This window comes from Pistacia vera, unplaced genomic scaffold, assembly GCF_008641045.1.
Source record: "Pistacia vera cultivar Batoury unplaced genomic scaffold, PisVer_v2 Contig150, whole genome shotgun sequence".
NCBI classification, from domain to species: Eukaryota; Viridiplantae; Streptophyta; class Magnoliopsida; order Sapindales; family Anacardiaceae; genus Pistacia; species Pistacia vera.
Genome location: NW_022195577.1, coordinates 103,697 through 117,835, shown reverse-complemented (window position 1 = coordinate 117,835; position 14,139 = coordinate 103,697). Strand labels below are relative to the sequence as shown.

Below are 14,139 nucleotides of genomic sequence, written 5' to 3'. Positions count from 1 at the left end.
TGTTTCCTTTGAAATTGTTTACGCTTATGCAATATGTAATCATGCAAGAGATACCATTTGACTGTTGTCATCTGTGTTTGGCAATGTGAGATTATTTTTACTGAAAGTAGTTCTCTCTGGTTCATTTTTTTATACAGATTGTGCTATGTTCAGTCGATATTAAGTATCTTTGCATAGTGAGAGAAAGGGGATTTGATTTATTTGATCAAAAACTTATTCAATCACATATATCTATAAAATCTTCTACTAGGTTTTGGAATCCTAGAAGAGGGTTACTCTTATTGGTTTTTATAAACCCTATATCATAAACATTTGGTGAAGAGAAATTGAAGCCTCTCTCTTTCTATATATTTGTGATTTTATGATTCCTAAAATTTAGGATTATATTATGAAAATTTAGGGTTTCAATGTTAAAAATTAAAACAAAAATATAAAATAAAGTATGAGTATATTTAGAAATTATAATGTTATTTCTAATAATTTAAATTAAGGTTCAATTTGTCAAAACAAAAAATAAATTTACAAATAAAGGATGAAGATCAATTAGGTGGGGGCTAAAATAACTTCCCAACTTATTATTATGTGCAAAAATTAGCCAATTCTACAATTATGAAATAAGCCCATAGACCATATTCAGAAGTGGACTACAATGTCCAAGCACAGCTATGGAAATGGCCTTCAAAGTTTGTTTGCAGGCCCAAATTTAAGAAGAAAGGAAAATTCCAAGCAATTTTATAATAATTGGCATTGGCAACATTGGAAGAGTAAAAACTAGTATATGCAACCTGGTTATCTTGACGATCAAGGAAGTTTATTTTCTTCTTTGAGTTTTTGGGTTCAAACTTTGGGATCATCTACCACAATAATATTGTAACTTACCTGGTTCTTTAGGAGTATTCAATAGACTCTAAGGATTAGTTAAGGTATACGCAAGTTGGTTCGGATACCTTGATTACCCAAAAAAAAAAAAAAAATTTGAAATTAGGTGTGAAAGGAATTTCCTAGATTAACCTAGAAAATCCAACAACATGCATCCAAATCTACTTTAATTAAAATTAATCAATGTAAGACTTTTGACATCAAGAAGAAAATGAAAGGTCTCGCAAGCCCCAATTGACTAATGAATCAAACACCTTTTAATTATCATATTATTAAAACTACATTTTCAATGTAATTAAGCCTTAATTAAGATAATCTTATGAGTAAATGACATGTTCCCACCCAAGGTTTAGCTAAATGGCAAGTTCCCGCCCTTAGTTTCATAAATTTAAATTTCACCCTCCCACTGTTGTTTTTTTACATTTATTTATTAATTAAATTATTATAAAATTTTCATGGTCATCCAATATTTTTATACAGGAAGTTGATAGGAAATTTTCGTTAAAAGGATAAAAAAAAGTTTTGAAATACTGAAAGAAGAACAATTTTTATAAAATATAGTTATATTATATAGATTTAGTATTTCTTAATTGACCAATATATTGAATTAATTCATCAATGCAATTTTCGTGTGAATTCTAACAAAATATTTGGAATATAATTTTAAGAGTCATATAATATTAAACTAAATCCATGGAGATTTGGTTTTAGGTATGCTAAAGACAAAATATAAATAGATTACATGATAAGATTCTTATGCCATTATTTCTAATTAGTTAACTAATTAGGGTCCACTTCCAATGACTGAGGGCGCCGTCTATCACATTTAATTAATTTTGTAAATATTTGATCTACTAATTAAAGTAGCAAACATTCGTGATATTATATTGTTTTAATTAATTAAGATTATATAACATTTAATTAGTTTTGTAAATATTTGATCTACTAATTAAAGTAGCAAACATTCTTGATATTATATTGTTTTAATTAATTAAGGTTATGTCAACACTCATCGCCTTTGTCTAGCTCGTAGGTATATTCCAAACATTTACTTTTTTTTTTTTTTTTTCACCAATTTAATATTTTTTGGACGGTAGAAGAATATTTGCTTTGAGAATTATTTCATTTTGATGTGTTTTGACTTTTGGTGGAGTTCCGCATGGACTTGTCCTGTGTCTTCGAGCAAGAATATTAAATTTGTGTATTATTGTAGGTTGGTGCATTATTTAGGAGGGTGAACGATATGCACCCACCCAAGGTTTGTTGTAAAGATGTACTCAAATAGTTTGAAAGCGACAAACATGTACCTTCTGTCATTCTCTGTTAGTGATTTTCGTCTGTTAAAAGGTACACTTCTTGAAAAGACTGGAATGCCCTTGAAAGTTTGCCACATCAATTAATGAATTTTTTTTTTCTTCTCCATCGTTCTAAATTTCTATTTCTTCTTCTCCATCACTCTTTTTTTTTTTCTCCATCGCTCTTTGTTTGATGAAATAGAAATCACTTTTTTTTTTCCCTTCTTCTCTGGCGTTTTGAAATCTTCATTAATTGATAAGATTTCATTACAAAATCCATTAAAACACCGACAAACCAAACCCTAACCCTAACCACCAAAACCATACAGAGTCCGTCATGTCGCCATGTTGAATCTTCGTTAGCTTGACGTTGTCACGCCTCGCCAGATGCCAAATCGCTGGCTTCGTGATCCCCTGATCATGTTTTCTCTCTAACACTTGGTGACGTTTCGCTCCCCCTCATCCCAATCCCTTGCCTCCCTTTCCTCTACTTGACATTTTTGTTTCCTTTTTTTCTTACTCTCTGTTTGGATGTTTGTTGCGTTTGGTGAAAGATAGATAACAGGTTAGAGAGAAACAGCGTGGTGAGAGATAGCAGTGGAGAGAGAAGCAGTGTGGCTTCGCCCAAAAAAGTGTGAGTCTCTCTATATGGATCCCTAGTCCTCTTTTAATTGAATTTATATTAACTTTGATTCTAATAGTTCATGGTGTCGATGATTATGAATGCGTGTTGAGTAGAAAAATTTTAATGGGGTTTTGTTTTTATAGTTTGAGCTGTTATAAGCTGACTATAATTTCCAGTTTCACATAAGTTTTTCTGGTTTCTAAAGTGAGATATTCATCATTACTAGTTCTGCTATTTTGGGACTTTGATTGGCTTTTTATGCATTTGTGGATAGTTGTCAAAGCTATTAAGTAGTCTTATGACATAAACAGAAAGTAAATGAGTTTTCTTATCAAGTTGTCAATGTCCTTAGTCATTTTAGTTGCCTCTGTACTTGGACAATTATAGTTTCCATCATAACTACTTAAATGTGAAAAAGACTAACAAGAAACAATGAATAAGAGCATATGAAGGATCCAATTTTAGAAGAAGCTTTAGCCATATTCTCTTGGTAAATTTGTCAAATGATTAATTTAAAGTTTGGTATGAAAAGTGGTAGAGTCAATTCATATACTTATATACAGTAGCTATCATGTAAATAAAGGCAAAACAACTGAATCAAGCAGCTATGTAACTTTAATATAATGCTCTTGACCAGTGCAGTTTCCTCATCAAGTTATTACTTTGATTAGTGATTATGGACCTAATTATTGCCATGTGTAGACAGGTTTATTTGATTTTGAAGTGGATGTTGCAACAATAAAACATTCGTCTGGCATTTATGTTGTTTCTTTTGGATCATATGTGATGGAATAGGCTTGTGTGAAGCAGGGGTTGTGTTGTGAAAGATGTTAGTAAGTGATCAGGTTTGTGCAGCGGAAAAACATAATTTTAAAAGCTAAAAGATCACTTACACATCTAAGATATGAGTATAGATTATAACGTTTTCATGCATAAATAAAAACGTAAAATAAAATCTATGTAAAAACAAATCCATAAAAGGATTTAGTTCATACCCATGTTTGGAGGCTCTTTCGAATATCTCTGACTTCGCTCACAACACTGTTCATCAAGTACTGTTCATCAACACTGTTCACTGGCTATTGTTCATAGACACTGTTCACATAAACTGTTCGCTGTACTTCTTCACTCATCGATCCAATGTAGGATCGTAATCACGAAAATCCATACGAAGATAATCCAAAGGACCGACAATTGTTTTGCTAGAACAATTGTTGGCTTCAAGAATCAAAAGACAATCAAAGAAAAGAAGATTTTTCTTCTTGCACTCAAAGAGTGAAAACGTGAGAGAGAGAGATAGGGTGGCTAGGGTTTTTTGTTTTTATAAAAATATATGTTGTGTTTTAATTAAGTTGCACTTATATGATGCAACTAATTAAAACCCTATTCCAATAAGGAATACCCATGGGTACCAACCCAAGCTTACCCTTGCAGCCAATCACCATGTAATTAGTATTTTAAATTAATTAATTATTATTATAATTAAAATCAATTAATATATAATAATATATTAACATTTAATTAATAATAACAATTCATTTAAATATATGCATACATATATTTAAATATAATCTCACGTATTTAATTTTAATATCAAATTAAATACAAGCAATAACCTCAGCAAATTTAATTGCACTACGAGATTATCAAAATATCATTTCGTCTTGAAAGACGAAAATACTGTTATCACAAATTGATTCTTAAATCATCTTCTAAGTGTGTGACTCGTAGACTTCTCATCATATTAGCAGTGTGTAGTATTGCGATTAACACCAATTAATAGTTTCACTACATACAGACCAAGATTGGCCCATACAAGGCATTATGACCACCTGATAGATTTGGATTCAGCAAAATCGCAGCTTGTCAATGGTATGGTTACTGTTTAATCAAATCCCTTCATCATCCGTTATCTCATCGAGGCTGAGGTACAAAAATAGTGTCAACCTTAGATATCCTCGATATGTTTGTATTGAGTTATTGGAATAATGACAGGAATATTAAATTGGATTGAGCAACAACTCAATCCCACTGTGGCCACAACTTTAGTGCCATTGTCATTCATCGAATTGCGCTAAGAGATAACTTCTCCTATACCCGGGAGTGATGAATCCTTTGTCGATCCACCATAGTCTTGATATAATCTCAATGTAGCCAATCACTATCGTACTGATAGCTCTGAATAGAACTACGGGGCTAGTGTCAACTACACTAATTGGTGCATAAGGCGCTCCGGTGATCTCAAGTCTAAGGATCACATATATCACTATCCATTAGAGGATTTATTCCATAGACACTAGGGTTAACATCCACATGGAATCCTCTAGTAGATCTATCCAGTGAACTTACCTACAACAAGCACCCATGTGTCGCACCAGGTTGTCGGCAAACAACCTTGACAAGTGAGATTAGTCACTGCCTTTCAACAGGGTCGTTCAACACTATGATAGTCTTACTGTATTATTTGTGTCCTTGATCAGAATAATATTGGGGCTACAGACATCTTTAAAATGGCCACCATATGTGATCATAGGGTTCTCACTATCAAGATTTGAAACACTTGATACCCTCGTCACATTTCTACCATCCTAAGGACATATATCAATACATATAATATGATTTACGTGATATAGTGGATAATGCCTTTTATTGATTAATAAATATTATTACAAAGAGTCAATTCCACAATAATTGATTGACTATAGGACACCTACTCCAACAAAAGATATATCTTCAAATGTTGACAATTTGAAGCAGAGCATACTACGGTTGCTATAAAGCAGTGGAATTGCAAATGGATAGAAATAGATCTCCTCTAACTCCACCTAGATGGAGAAAAGTGGCATATGGAAGAATGCAACCTGGTTTTGATGACAACGTTCTTGAACATGTGTTATGAATGTCAATGTAGTTAAACGGGACATGATAAAGGTGATGCAAGACTAGGTTTCCATCTCACAATATCTTACATTGTTGCTCTCGTTGTGTTGGTTTGGATCTACACACTTAGAGATTGAGAATTTGTATGCTACTTTCTATATGTTAAATGACAATTTTCATATTAGTGAGAGTTCATTGTTGTACACTTTTATGTTGGTTTTCTAAGTGAATTACCCAATGTAATATAATTTATCAATTTTGAAGCCCACTGAAGGAATAAGTTAATTCAGTAGGCATCTATCTATGAATGTTTGTTAAACACGCACTATAGTTACAAGTTCTATTGTTTCAGCTTTATTAGAACGACCATGCACTTGGCAGGGTCGAAGCCATTAGCACATCAATTTCATGTTCATAGCTATCCATGAAGATGTAATTAAAAGAGCACTAAGATGGCGTAAATTTAATCTTAATGTACAGTCATATGTGCATGGGGAATTCATTTGTCCTGAAGACAAGCAAGTTAAAAACTGAAAATGTATACAAAAAATTCAACTTCTAACAATATTAGTTAACATGATGATGAACCAATTGAAAGCTAACAAAAATAGGGAATTTAATTTATTAGAACAAATTATGAAAGATTCAAAGCAAAAGTATTCAATCAAGCTCGAGAGAGAGAGATTAAAATAAGTTACAAATGACATAAAATATGAATGAAATACAATAAAATTAGTTTATAGTGAAGAAATACAAAAAAACCAGAAGCAATTAACAAGATGCTTTTATTAGCATCTCTAGAAAGTTGCGTAAATCTTCAAGAGCATGGTATTTGTGGAGATTAAATCTTCCAAAATTTAATTGCTCTTGAAGTGTGACCTGTTGCTCTTCGAAAATCTTAAACAACATATTAAGAGAACACCATCTGGAGGTAGCTCCTCACAAATTATGGCCAAAACTTGCCAAGAAAAGCACAAGGATTGGTAATTTATAACAACACAAAAGAATAAACTGATAAAATATAGCCAATAAAGTTTTTTTATTTTTTTATTTTTGATGAGCCATAGGTCACTTGCCATGTGCACTTGATTGGAAGCTAGGCTTTATGGATTACTGCCAGATCCCACAATTTTATTTCCAACCTCCTGATTGAAAACCAAGGATCATACCATCCAATCCACTACTTGAGTTTATCTCCTTTCTAGATAAAAATATAGTATATATCTATTTTGAGCACCATAGATAACGCAACATTATTGGCTTAGCCCAATACCTCAAAATCTCTCTAAAATGTTTCAATACTATATGACAGGAACATTGACAACTCCTTAGCCTTGTCTACAATACATGCAAACCATTGAAAATTCTCCTAAATCATTGGAAAGGAAAGATGAATATTGAAGAGAGAGTTAAATACAATGTAACTGCAGACTTACCCAAAAATTCAAAAAGAGGCCAGTTCCTTCTCTCCCTAACCAAAAATATGAATAATTAACTACAAACCTATCCAAAAACAAATGAAATTTGTAAAGAAGAAATACATGACTTCCAAGTCCTACAGTCCAAACACAAATCGACTTAGTATTGCACCGAAATATGAAAAACCAAGAACAACAAGAGGTCTTTCACAGATACTTTCACTCGGGAAATACTTTTTGCAAAAACCTTCACACATACACACCATCTGCGACAACCAAGAACAACAACAAGTCTTTCACAATTAACAAGCGCACATAAGATCAATAGGTCGAGTGTCATTAGCCATTGCTTTGTGTTTTGAGTTTTAGAACTCCATATGCATTAAATTAAGTACTTAACATTAGAGTTTCAACATAAGGTAACTGTAACACACTAGACTTTCAAGTCTTGCGACTCATATTGATTTCATGTTGTATCCGAACAGGACTAGGTCCGGGAGGCAATTGCGTTGAGCTTGGTTTTGGCACTGCCACCATTTCTTGTTCTCTAGCACTTGAATCTCCATGGTGGTGAGACTCATTGCTTTGTGTTTTGAGTTTTAGAACTCCATGTACATTAAATTAAGTACTTAACATTAGATTTTCAAAATAAGGGAACTGTAACACACCAGACTTTCAAAATTAGATTATTTGTGAATTTAAAAAATAAGATCTAATGCAAGTTGGTGAATATAAAAACCCATATTAGTACTGTTGAGTGAAAAGGTACTAGATCCATCAAATAGTACATGATTTGCAGTACTGTTGAACATATTAAGAAGTAACCAGTTCCACTGTAGTCGTGTCTTCAAGCAATACAAAATGGACATAATTGTGGGAAAATACCATCTGTAATTTAAAGTACACAAAATAGTCTTTAGGATTCAATGTCCCCCATTGTAGTGGAAGGCTAGTTAACATATTTTAACTAAATTTCAAAGAAGAATCCCTCACCTTAAGTACCAGAGTAGTGCCAAAGCGAGTAGTGCAAGTTGAATAGACATAGTCATACAATTCAGCACCCAAAGCACTACAAACTACAATATTCAATATTCCTCCACCTATGCTGCTTCCCAGCGGTTCTCTCCCTCACACGTCATCTATTGTCTCTGTTTACGTGTCGTTGCTATTCAATGAAGCTCACTCTGTCATGGAGGCTAGTTTTAATTCGTCCTCCCCTGTCGCTAGTTTTTGTTTTGCTGGTCATTGTTGATGGTTTTGTTTAGGTCGTCATCAATAGTTTCCATTCAGTTGCTCAAGCACCTTCGCAGACAAAGAACAAAGCCGCAACTTTTCGTTTACTCTTTTTTTTTTTTTTATTCAATGTCAACTGTTGTGGACATGTGTCAACCACCCAATGAATCTTCCAATCGAAGCTACGCTTCATACCTTGATAAAAATAATTAAAATTTAAAACTTTATGGCTCTACATAAAATTACTATGTTACCCTTTAGTAGACGAAAATCACTCACAGAGAATGACGGAAGGTACCTGTTTGTCATTTCTAAACTATTTGGGTACCAAATTAGCTTTATGACAAACCTTGGGTAGGTGTATATCGTTCAGCCTTATTTAGAAAGTAAGATATATTTCTATCATCCAAAAAATAATAATAGTAAAATGGTGCAAAACGAAACTAAATATTATTGATTATTATAATTTCTAATTATGTTATTAATCATCATAATGTATCGTCAACTTCTTTTTCTCGTTTGTCAAAAAAGTTTAGAATTATTAATCGAAGTAAACGACATTTCCACCCACTGTTAATCAAATTTGTTATCTACATGGTATAGTCAATGCAAAGACAAAAATACCCTTTAATCCAACACCAAATCCATATTCCATACCCAAAACCCAAACGGCCAAACCCCATCATCTCAACCAAACCACACCTCACCTCCACCACGCACCCATCAGCCACCATCCCACCACCACCATATTCCGATCTCGATCCATCCCACTTATGCCTCCACCGTCATGCCACCATCAATCTTCTCACACAAATCAACACAGCATGCATGCACAAGCAGTCGTGTAGCTGAGCGTGCATAGGACAGGTGTGCACGAACAAGCATGAAACTGTAGTGTGAGTACAGGGCAAACTAGCAGGATGGCACAGGCGCAAACACAAGCAACTTGAGACAAACGTCGTGCAAACAATTTATTAAGTTTAATATCAATTTATTATTTAATGTATTACAATTTACAATTTACAAGTCTCAAGTTTCATATATAATAGAACTCCCAATTTGATTTTGCCCAAATGTCAATCGGATTGGGGATTTTGGTTCGTTAATGTAAAATTACTTAAAACCCCCCAATGTTGTATACTATTTCAACCTTGGTTCCTTTCCCGGTTCATAGCAAGATACCCTATTCTCGATTCCTAGTAGGTTCCCTATTATTGGGTCCAAAAATAAAAAGAGTAAAACCATAATTATACAAATCTTTTCATAATTAATAAAAAGTAAAAATACATTCCAATATTTTGAAAAGAAAACGTTACCTAAAAAAAAAAAAAAAAAAAAAATTGAGGGGATGAAACAATTATCCTAAAATAAAATAACTTGTGAGTTGTGATTAAAGAGACCTTTTTTTACTTGGTATATTTAGAAATAATTACAAAATTGCCCCGGATCCATTAAACTATCATAATGCCCTTGATATATTTCAAAAATACAGAATTGCCCTCCATATATATACCCACCAACCCTGACTCTATTTTCCGCCGCTGAAGCATCCGACGCGTCACGCCGCTCAAGTCTCCACGGCCGACGCCGTCACGCCGCACAAGTCTCCACAGCCACAGCCGACGCCGCTCAAGTCTCCACAGCCACAGCCGCCTCGTTCAGGCTCATTGGTGAGGTTTTCGTGGACGTACCTACTAGCGCATGCAGTACAATCGCCGTTTTGTCACTGCTGCTGAGTAATCAGCTTTTAGTAAAAATTTCCCTTTTTTCTTGTTGTCTTGCTTGGCAGCTCTGGTTTTGGTCTTGACCAGTACATCTCGATTTCCCTTTCTTTTATTCATATGGTCCCTGTAGACATGGGTAGCTTCTTATTATTATTATTATTATTTTGGTTAGATTTTAAATGTTGAAACCCGAGTAGATCTTAATACAAATTTCTCAACAGAATGTGTGTGTGTGTATATATAAAAGAAAAGATCGTAATGTAAAATTCTCAACAGAGTGCTGTCATTGCTTTTGGCGTACTGCTGGGTCGTAGGACTAGCCGTTCCAAAGCAGTGCTTTCCTCAGTGATTCTTCTTCTTATTGTATCTTTGAAACATTGTAATCATTGAGGGATTGTGCTCGTTTTATATTAGTAGTGAATGATTACTGAAAATTAATCAACTTTCTAAAAAATAAAAATAAGGATTTTTTTTTTTTTTTATGATGATGCTGCCTAACATTTGAGATTTACAGGTGCGTAATTCGTGGTTGTGTTCCCAAAAAGGTTTTGGTTTACGGAGCTTCTTTTGGAGGTGAAATTGAGGTGAGATATGATGTCATATATAGCATTACATGAAATTCATTGCTGAAAGCTTCATGGAACACTTAACTGAAACTGTAAATTTTTGTTGGCCTCTCTTTTGCCCTGGTGCAAAAAGATGTAATGAAGAAATGGTATGTATCCATTGTGATCATTTTAGTGCTTGCAGATGCCAACTTCTAGTCATTGAAATGATCCACTTGTGAACTTAATTTATTCATTGAATGGGAGTTTAGGACCTCTCGTTTTGGCATAGCTTAGATCTTATTTTTTTCTTAGTTTTTTAATTCTTTCAGGTTTTATTTTTCCCCTGTCCGCGGGATTTTCTCTATACTGTAAAACTAAATTCTTACTTCCTATCAGATAAATATCTTTGTATGGACCTTCAGAATATTGATAATTTGTTCCTCATGGAATCTGGTAGCTTTATTTATGTTTGGTGACAAGGATACACCACATAATATTGAATTTGATTAAGATTGTTGTGCAAAGAGTATGATGGCTTTACTTATGCCACCAATTGGTCATGGACACTTTCTTTTTTCTTTGGTATCTTGGTTTGAGGTAATCCTTCAAAGTTGGTGAAGTATTTCACAAAGTTCTGGCGTTTTCTTCAGTTTTTTAAACTGTGTTGCGTGGGTGTTTTATGCAGTTTTTGAAACTGTGTTTTGACTTTTTTGGGTGTTATCTGCAGATTTTTAAACTGTGCTGTGTGGGTGTTTTCTGCAGTTTTTTAAACTGTGTTGTGTGGGTGTTTTATGCAGTTTGTGAAACTGTGTTTTGTGGGTGTTATCTGCAGTTTTTTAAACTGTGTTGTGTGGGTGTTTTCTGCAGATTTTTAAACTGTGCTGTGTGGGCGTTTTCTGCAGTTTTATAAACTATGTTGTGTGGGTGTTTTATGCAGTTTTTTCAACTGTGTTGTGTGGGTGTTTCACCATGTCAACTCAAAACTATTTACCTTGCAAAAGAAAGAGCTTAGAAGAGGAGATCAATCAATATTCCGAGTCGTCAAAAAAAATATCGATTGCAAGTTCCCAAATGCAATCACCTCTTGATGAAAGTAACCAAATGCAATCTCCTATTGATGAAAGTAACGAACCAATGCTTGCAGATAGTCCTTGTTTAAGCCCTCTCCAGATTTCCCCTGATGATGCTTGGGGTACTGGAATTGGAAGGTCTAAGTCAGTTGTATGGCTACATTTCAAGAAAGTAAAAGTTGATGGCAAGGATAAGGCGGAGTGTAACTATTGTCATAAACAGCTTGTTGGTGGTTCTAAAAATGGGACAAAGCATTTGCATGATCATCTTAGAATTTGTCCAAGGCGAAAGTACCAAGATAAAACACAAAAGACATTAACCAGTTACCATTTTGATCAAGAGGCGCCGAGAAAGGACCTTGCAAATATGATTATCTCCCCTGTCAACGTGGCACTCCCTGTCGATGCAGGTGTCAAGTCTCCACCACTTTCTTTCCCAATCAGCCAGCCGCCTCCATGCCATTTCCGATCACTTGCCACTGTGACCGCCGCCAAGTCCACTCCCTCTGCATCTCTTGACCTCAAAGCTAGCAAAGGGTATTGACAAAATCTATGGGCTTATTACATTTCAGGTAAAGTTCGCATTTTTATCATAAAGTTTAAATTTTCATTATTGTTTGACAACGTTTTGTAGAATGAGTGAGTTTCATGATGTTGAGCTCAAAGTCCGGGATTATGAGTTGGACCAATATGGAGTTGTGAGTAATGCTGTCTATGCAAGTTATTGTCAACATGGTAAGAATTTCTTTAACTGATTCTTGTTTAATGTATCCAATTTTTGTTTTGAATGTTTTTAAGTGAAGAGAATTAGATGAGAATTCTAGTTGATGTATTTGGATTTGGATCTGATTGGCTCTTGTTTTGGCTTAAAAGTGTCCTAACTTGTTTCTTCTAATTGTGTGGTATTAGGCAGGGACTTATTTGGTAGATCTCAGCTTCCATTCTATAATTTATGAAAAGTGAACTCTTGTGCTCCAAATTGGGTTTTAGAGAAGTATTGATTTAGATTGTGACAACAGAGGAAATGTTTTGGATGGTTTCAACAATGGAGATTTTGTTTCTGAATGCATTTTCTTTTTAAGTTCCTAAACAATTTGATTAATATGGTTTTAAATGAAGGAGGTGGTAGGAGTTTCTTGGTTTTGAAACGTGCTCATGTATGTTTTAAAGAATTATGGAGAGTTTTTTCGTCAGTCTTGATGTGGATTGAGTGCTATTCCTTCAATTTCTTACTCAGGTCGTCATGAGCTTTTGGAAAGGATTGGTATCGATTGTGATGCAGTTGCCCGCACTGGTGATGCATTGGCCCTATCAGAGTTGTCACTCAAATTCCTTTCACCTCTAAGAGTATGCCCTCTGATCTTTAAATCTGTGATTACTAAACCTTTTGTCTAGTTATATATATCAATTTACTTATGTATTATAAGGAACTAAACCTCATGTAAGTACAAAATACTCCTGGTTGGTTATTTTTCTCTCACATGGGCACTTATGGATCTAAAGTGATTAATAACTTTCATGGAAAAATCATTGAACACAAATACTTATCTTTGTTCCTCTTGAAACTTTAAATTGAAGTGACCATATTTGGGAAAGATTGCCTTTTGCTTAACCACAAAAGAGTTTCAGTGCTAGCATAATATCCTTGCTTCAATTCATAGCTGAGTTTAGTTCTTAATGGCAAAAATTCCTTAATTACAATGTTCTTATTTTTATCCTTCCACATGGTGCATTTGCAACCAGAGTGGAGATAAGTTTGTTGTGAAGGTGAGGATCTATGACTCATCAGCAGCTCGCTTATACTTTGAGCACTTCATCTTTAAGCTGCCAAATGAAGAGGTTTGTCATTCTCAACCCTGAACTGATCCTCTATATTGTTTTTATGAACTGTCATGATGCTCAGTGCTCTGTTATGTTCTGTGCAGCCTATTTTGGAGGCAAAGGCCACAGCAGTTTGGCTCGACAAAAATTATCGCCTTGTCTGTATTCCACCTGAGATGAGATCTAAATTTGTTCAGTTCCTTCACCATGAAGATTCTAACTGATTTAATTTCAACAAGAACTTTTTCAACAAAATTCTTACCCGCCGAACCAGCAGTACATTTCCCTCACAATATACCTTTTGCAGCTTCTTCATATTAAGTCTTGGGCTCTACAAAACTAATCATACTTGTTCAGCAATATCTGACAAATTTCTTGGGATAAAAAAAAAGGGGGTTGCGGAAGAAACGATCGGCCACGATTTGAGGATTTTGAGAGATTGATTCTTTAACCTTAAGTTGATTTTGACATCATCCTCGTGGAGATCAAATGCTTACATACCCTCTTGTAGTTGTTTCCTTTGAAATTGTTACACTTATGTATATAATTATGCAAGGGATTCCACTTAACTGTTGTCATCTGTGTTTGGCAGTGTGAGATTGTTTTTACCGACAGTAGCTCTTTTTGGTTCATTTTTTTCATACAA

The 14,139-nt window shown here is 34.3% G+C and overlaps 1 protein-coding gene and 1 long non-coding RNA gene across 3 annotated transcripts; both read left to right on the top strand.

The window, feature by feature from the left end:
* The first annotated feature begins 9,834 nt into the window (after positions 1-9,834).
* On the top strand, positions 9,835-11,663 carry LOC116124145. 2 transcript variants are annotated; one of them, XR_004127172.1, is made up of 3 exons: positions 9,835-10,000; positions 10,569-10,638; positions 11,540-11,663. It is a non-coding gene; the product is annotated as an uncharacterized LOC116124145 (long non-coding RNA). The 2 variants fall into 2 exon arrangements; XR_004127171.1 differs by having other exon boundaries at positions 9,835-10,066.
* Positions 11,664-12,266: 603 nt separating this feature from the next.
* LOC116124204 (acyl-acyl carrier protein thioesterase ATL3, chloroplastic-like) lies at positions 12,267-13,723 on the top strand. The gene is made up of 4 exons (XM_031409907.1): positions 12,267-12,407; positions 12,910-13,019; positions 13,416-13,511; positions 13,598-13,723. The coding sequence occupies exons 1-4, from the start codon at positions 12,308-12,310 to the stop codon at positions 13,715-13,717; spliced, it is 426 nt and encodes a 141-aa protein (XP_031265767.1). The 5' UTR covers positions 12,267-12,307; the 3' UTR covers positions 13,718-13,723.
* The last annotated feature ends 416 nt before the right edge of the window (positions 13,724-14,139 follow it).

What these genes read in the sequence shown, in the direction of transcription:
- LOC116124204 (XM_031409907.1), top strand. Translation starts at nt 12,308, where the DNA reads ATGAGTGAGTTTCATGATGTTGAGCTCAAAGTCCGGGATTATGAGTTG. An exon ending in TGCAAGTTATTGTCAACATG is followed by an intron (nt 12,408 to 12,909) that starts GTAAGAATTTCT and finishes TTTCTTACTCAG; the next exon opens with GTCGTCATGAGCTTTTGGAA. An exon ending in AATTCCTTTCACCTCTAAGA is followed by an intron (nt 13,020 to 13,415) that starts GTATGCCCTCTG and finishes ATTTGCAACCAG; the next exon opens with AGTGGAGATAAGTTTGTTGT.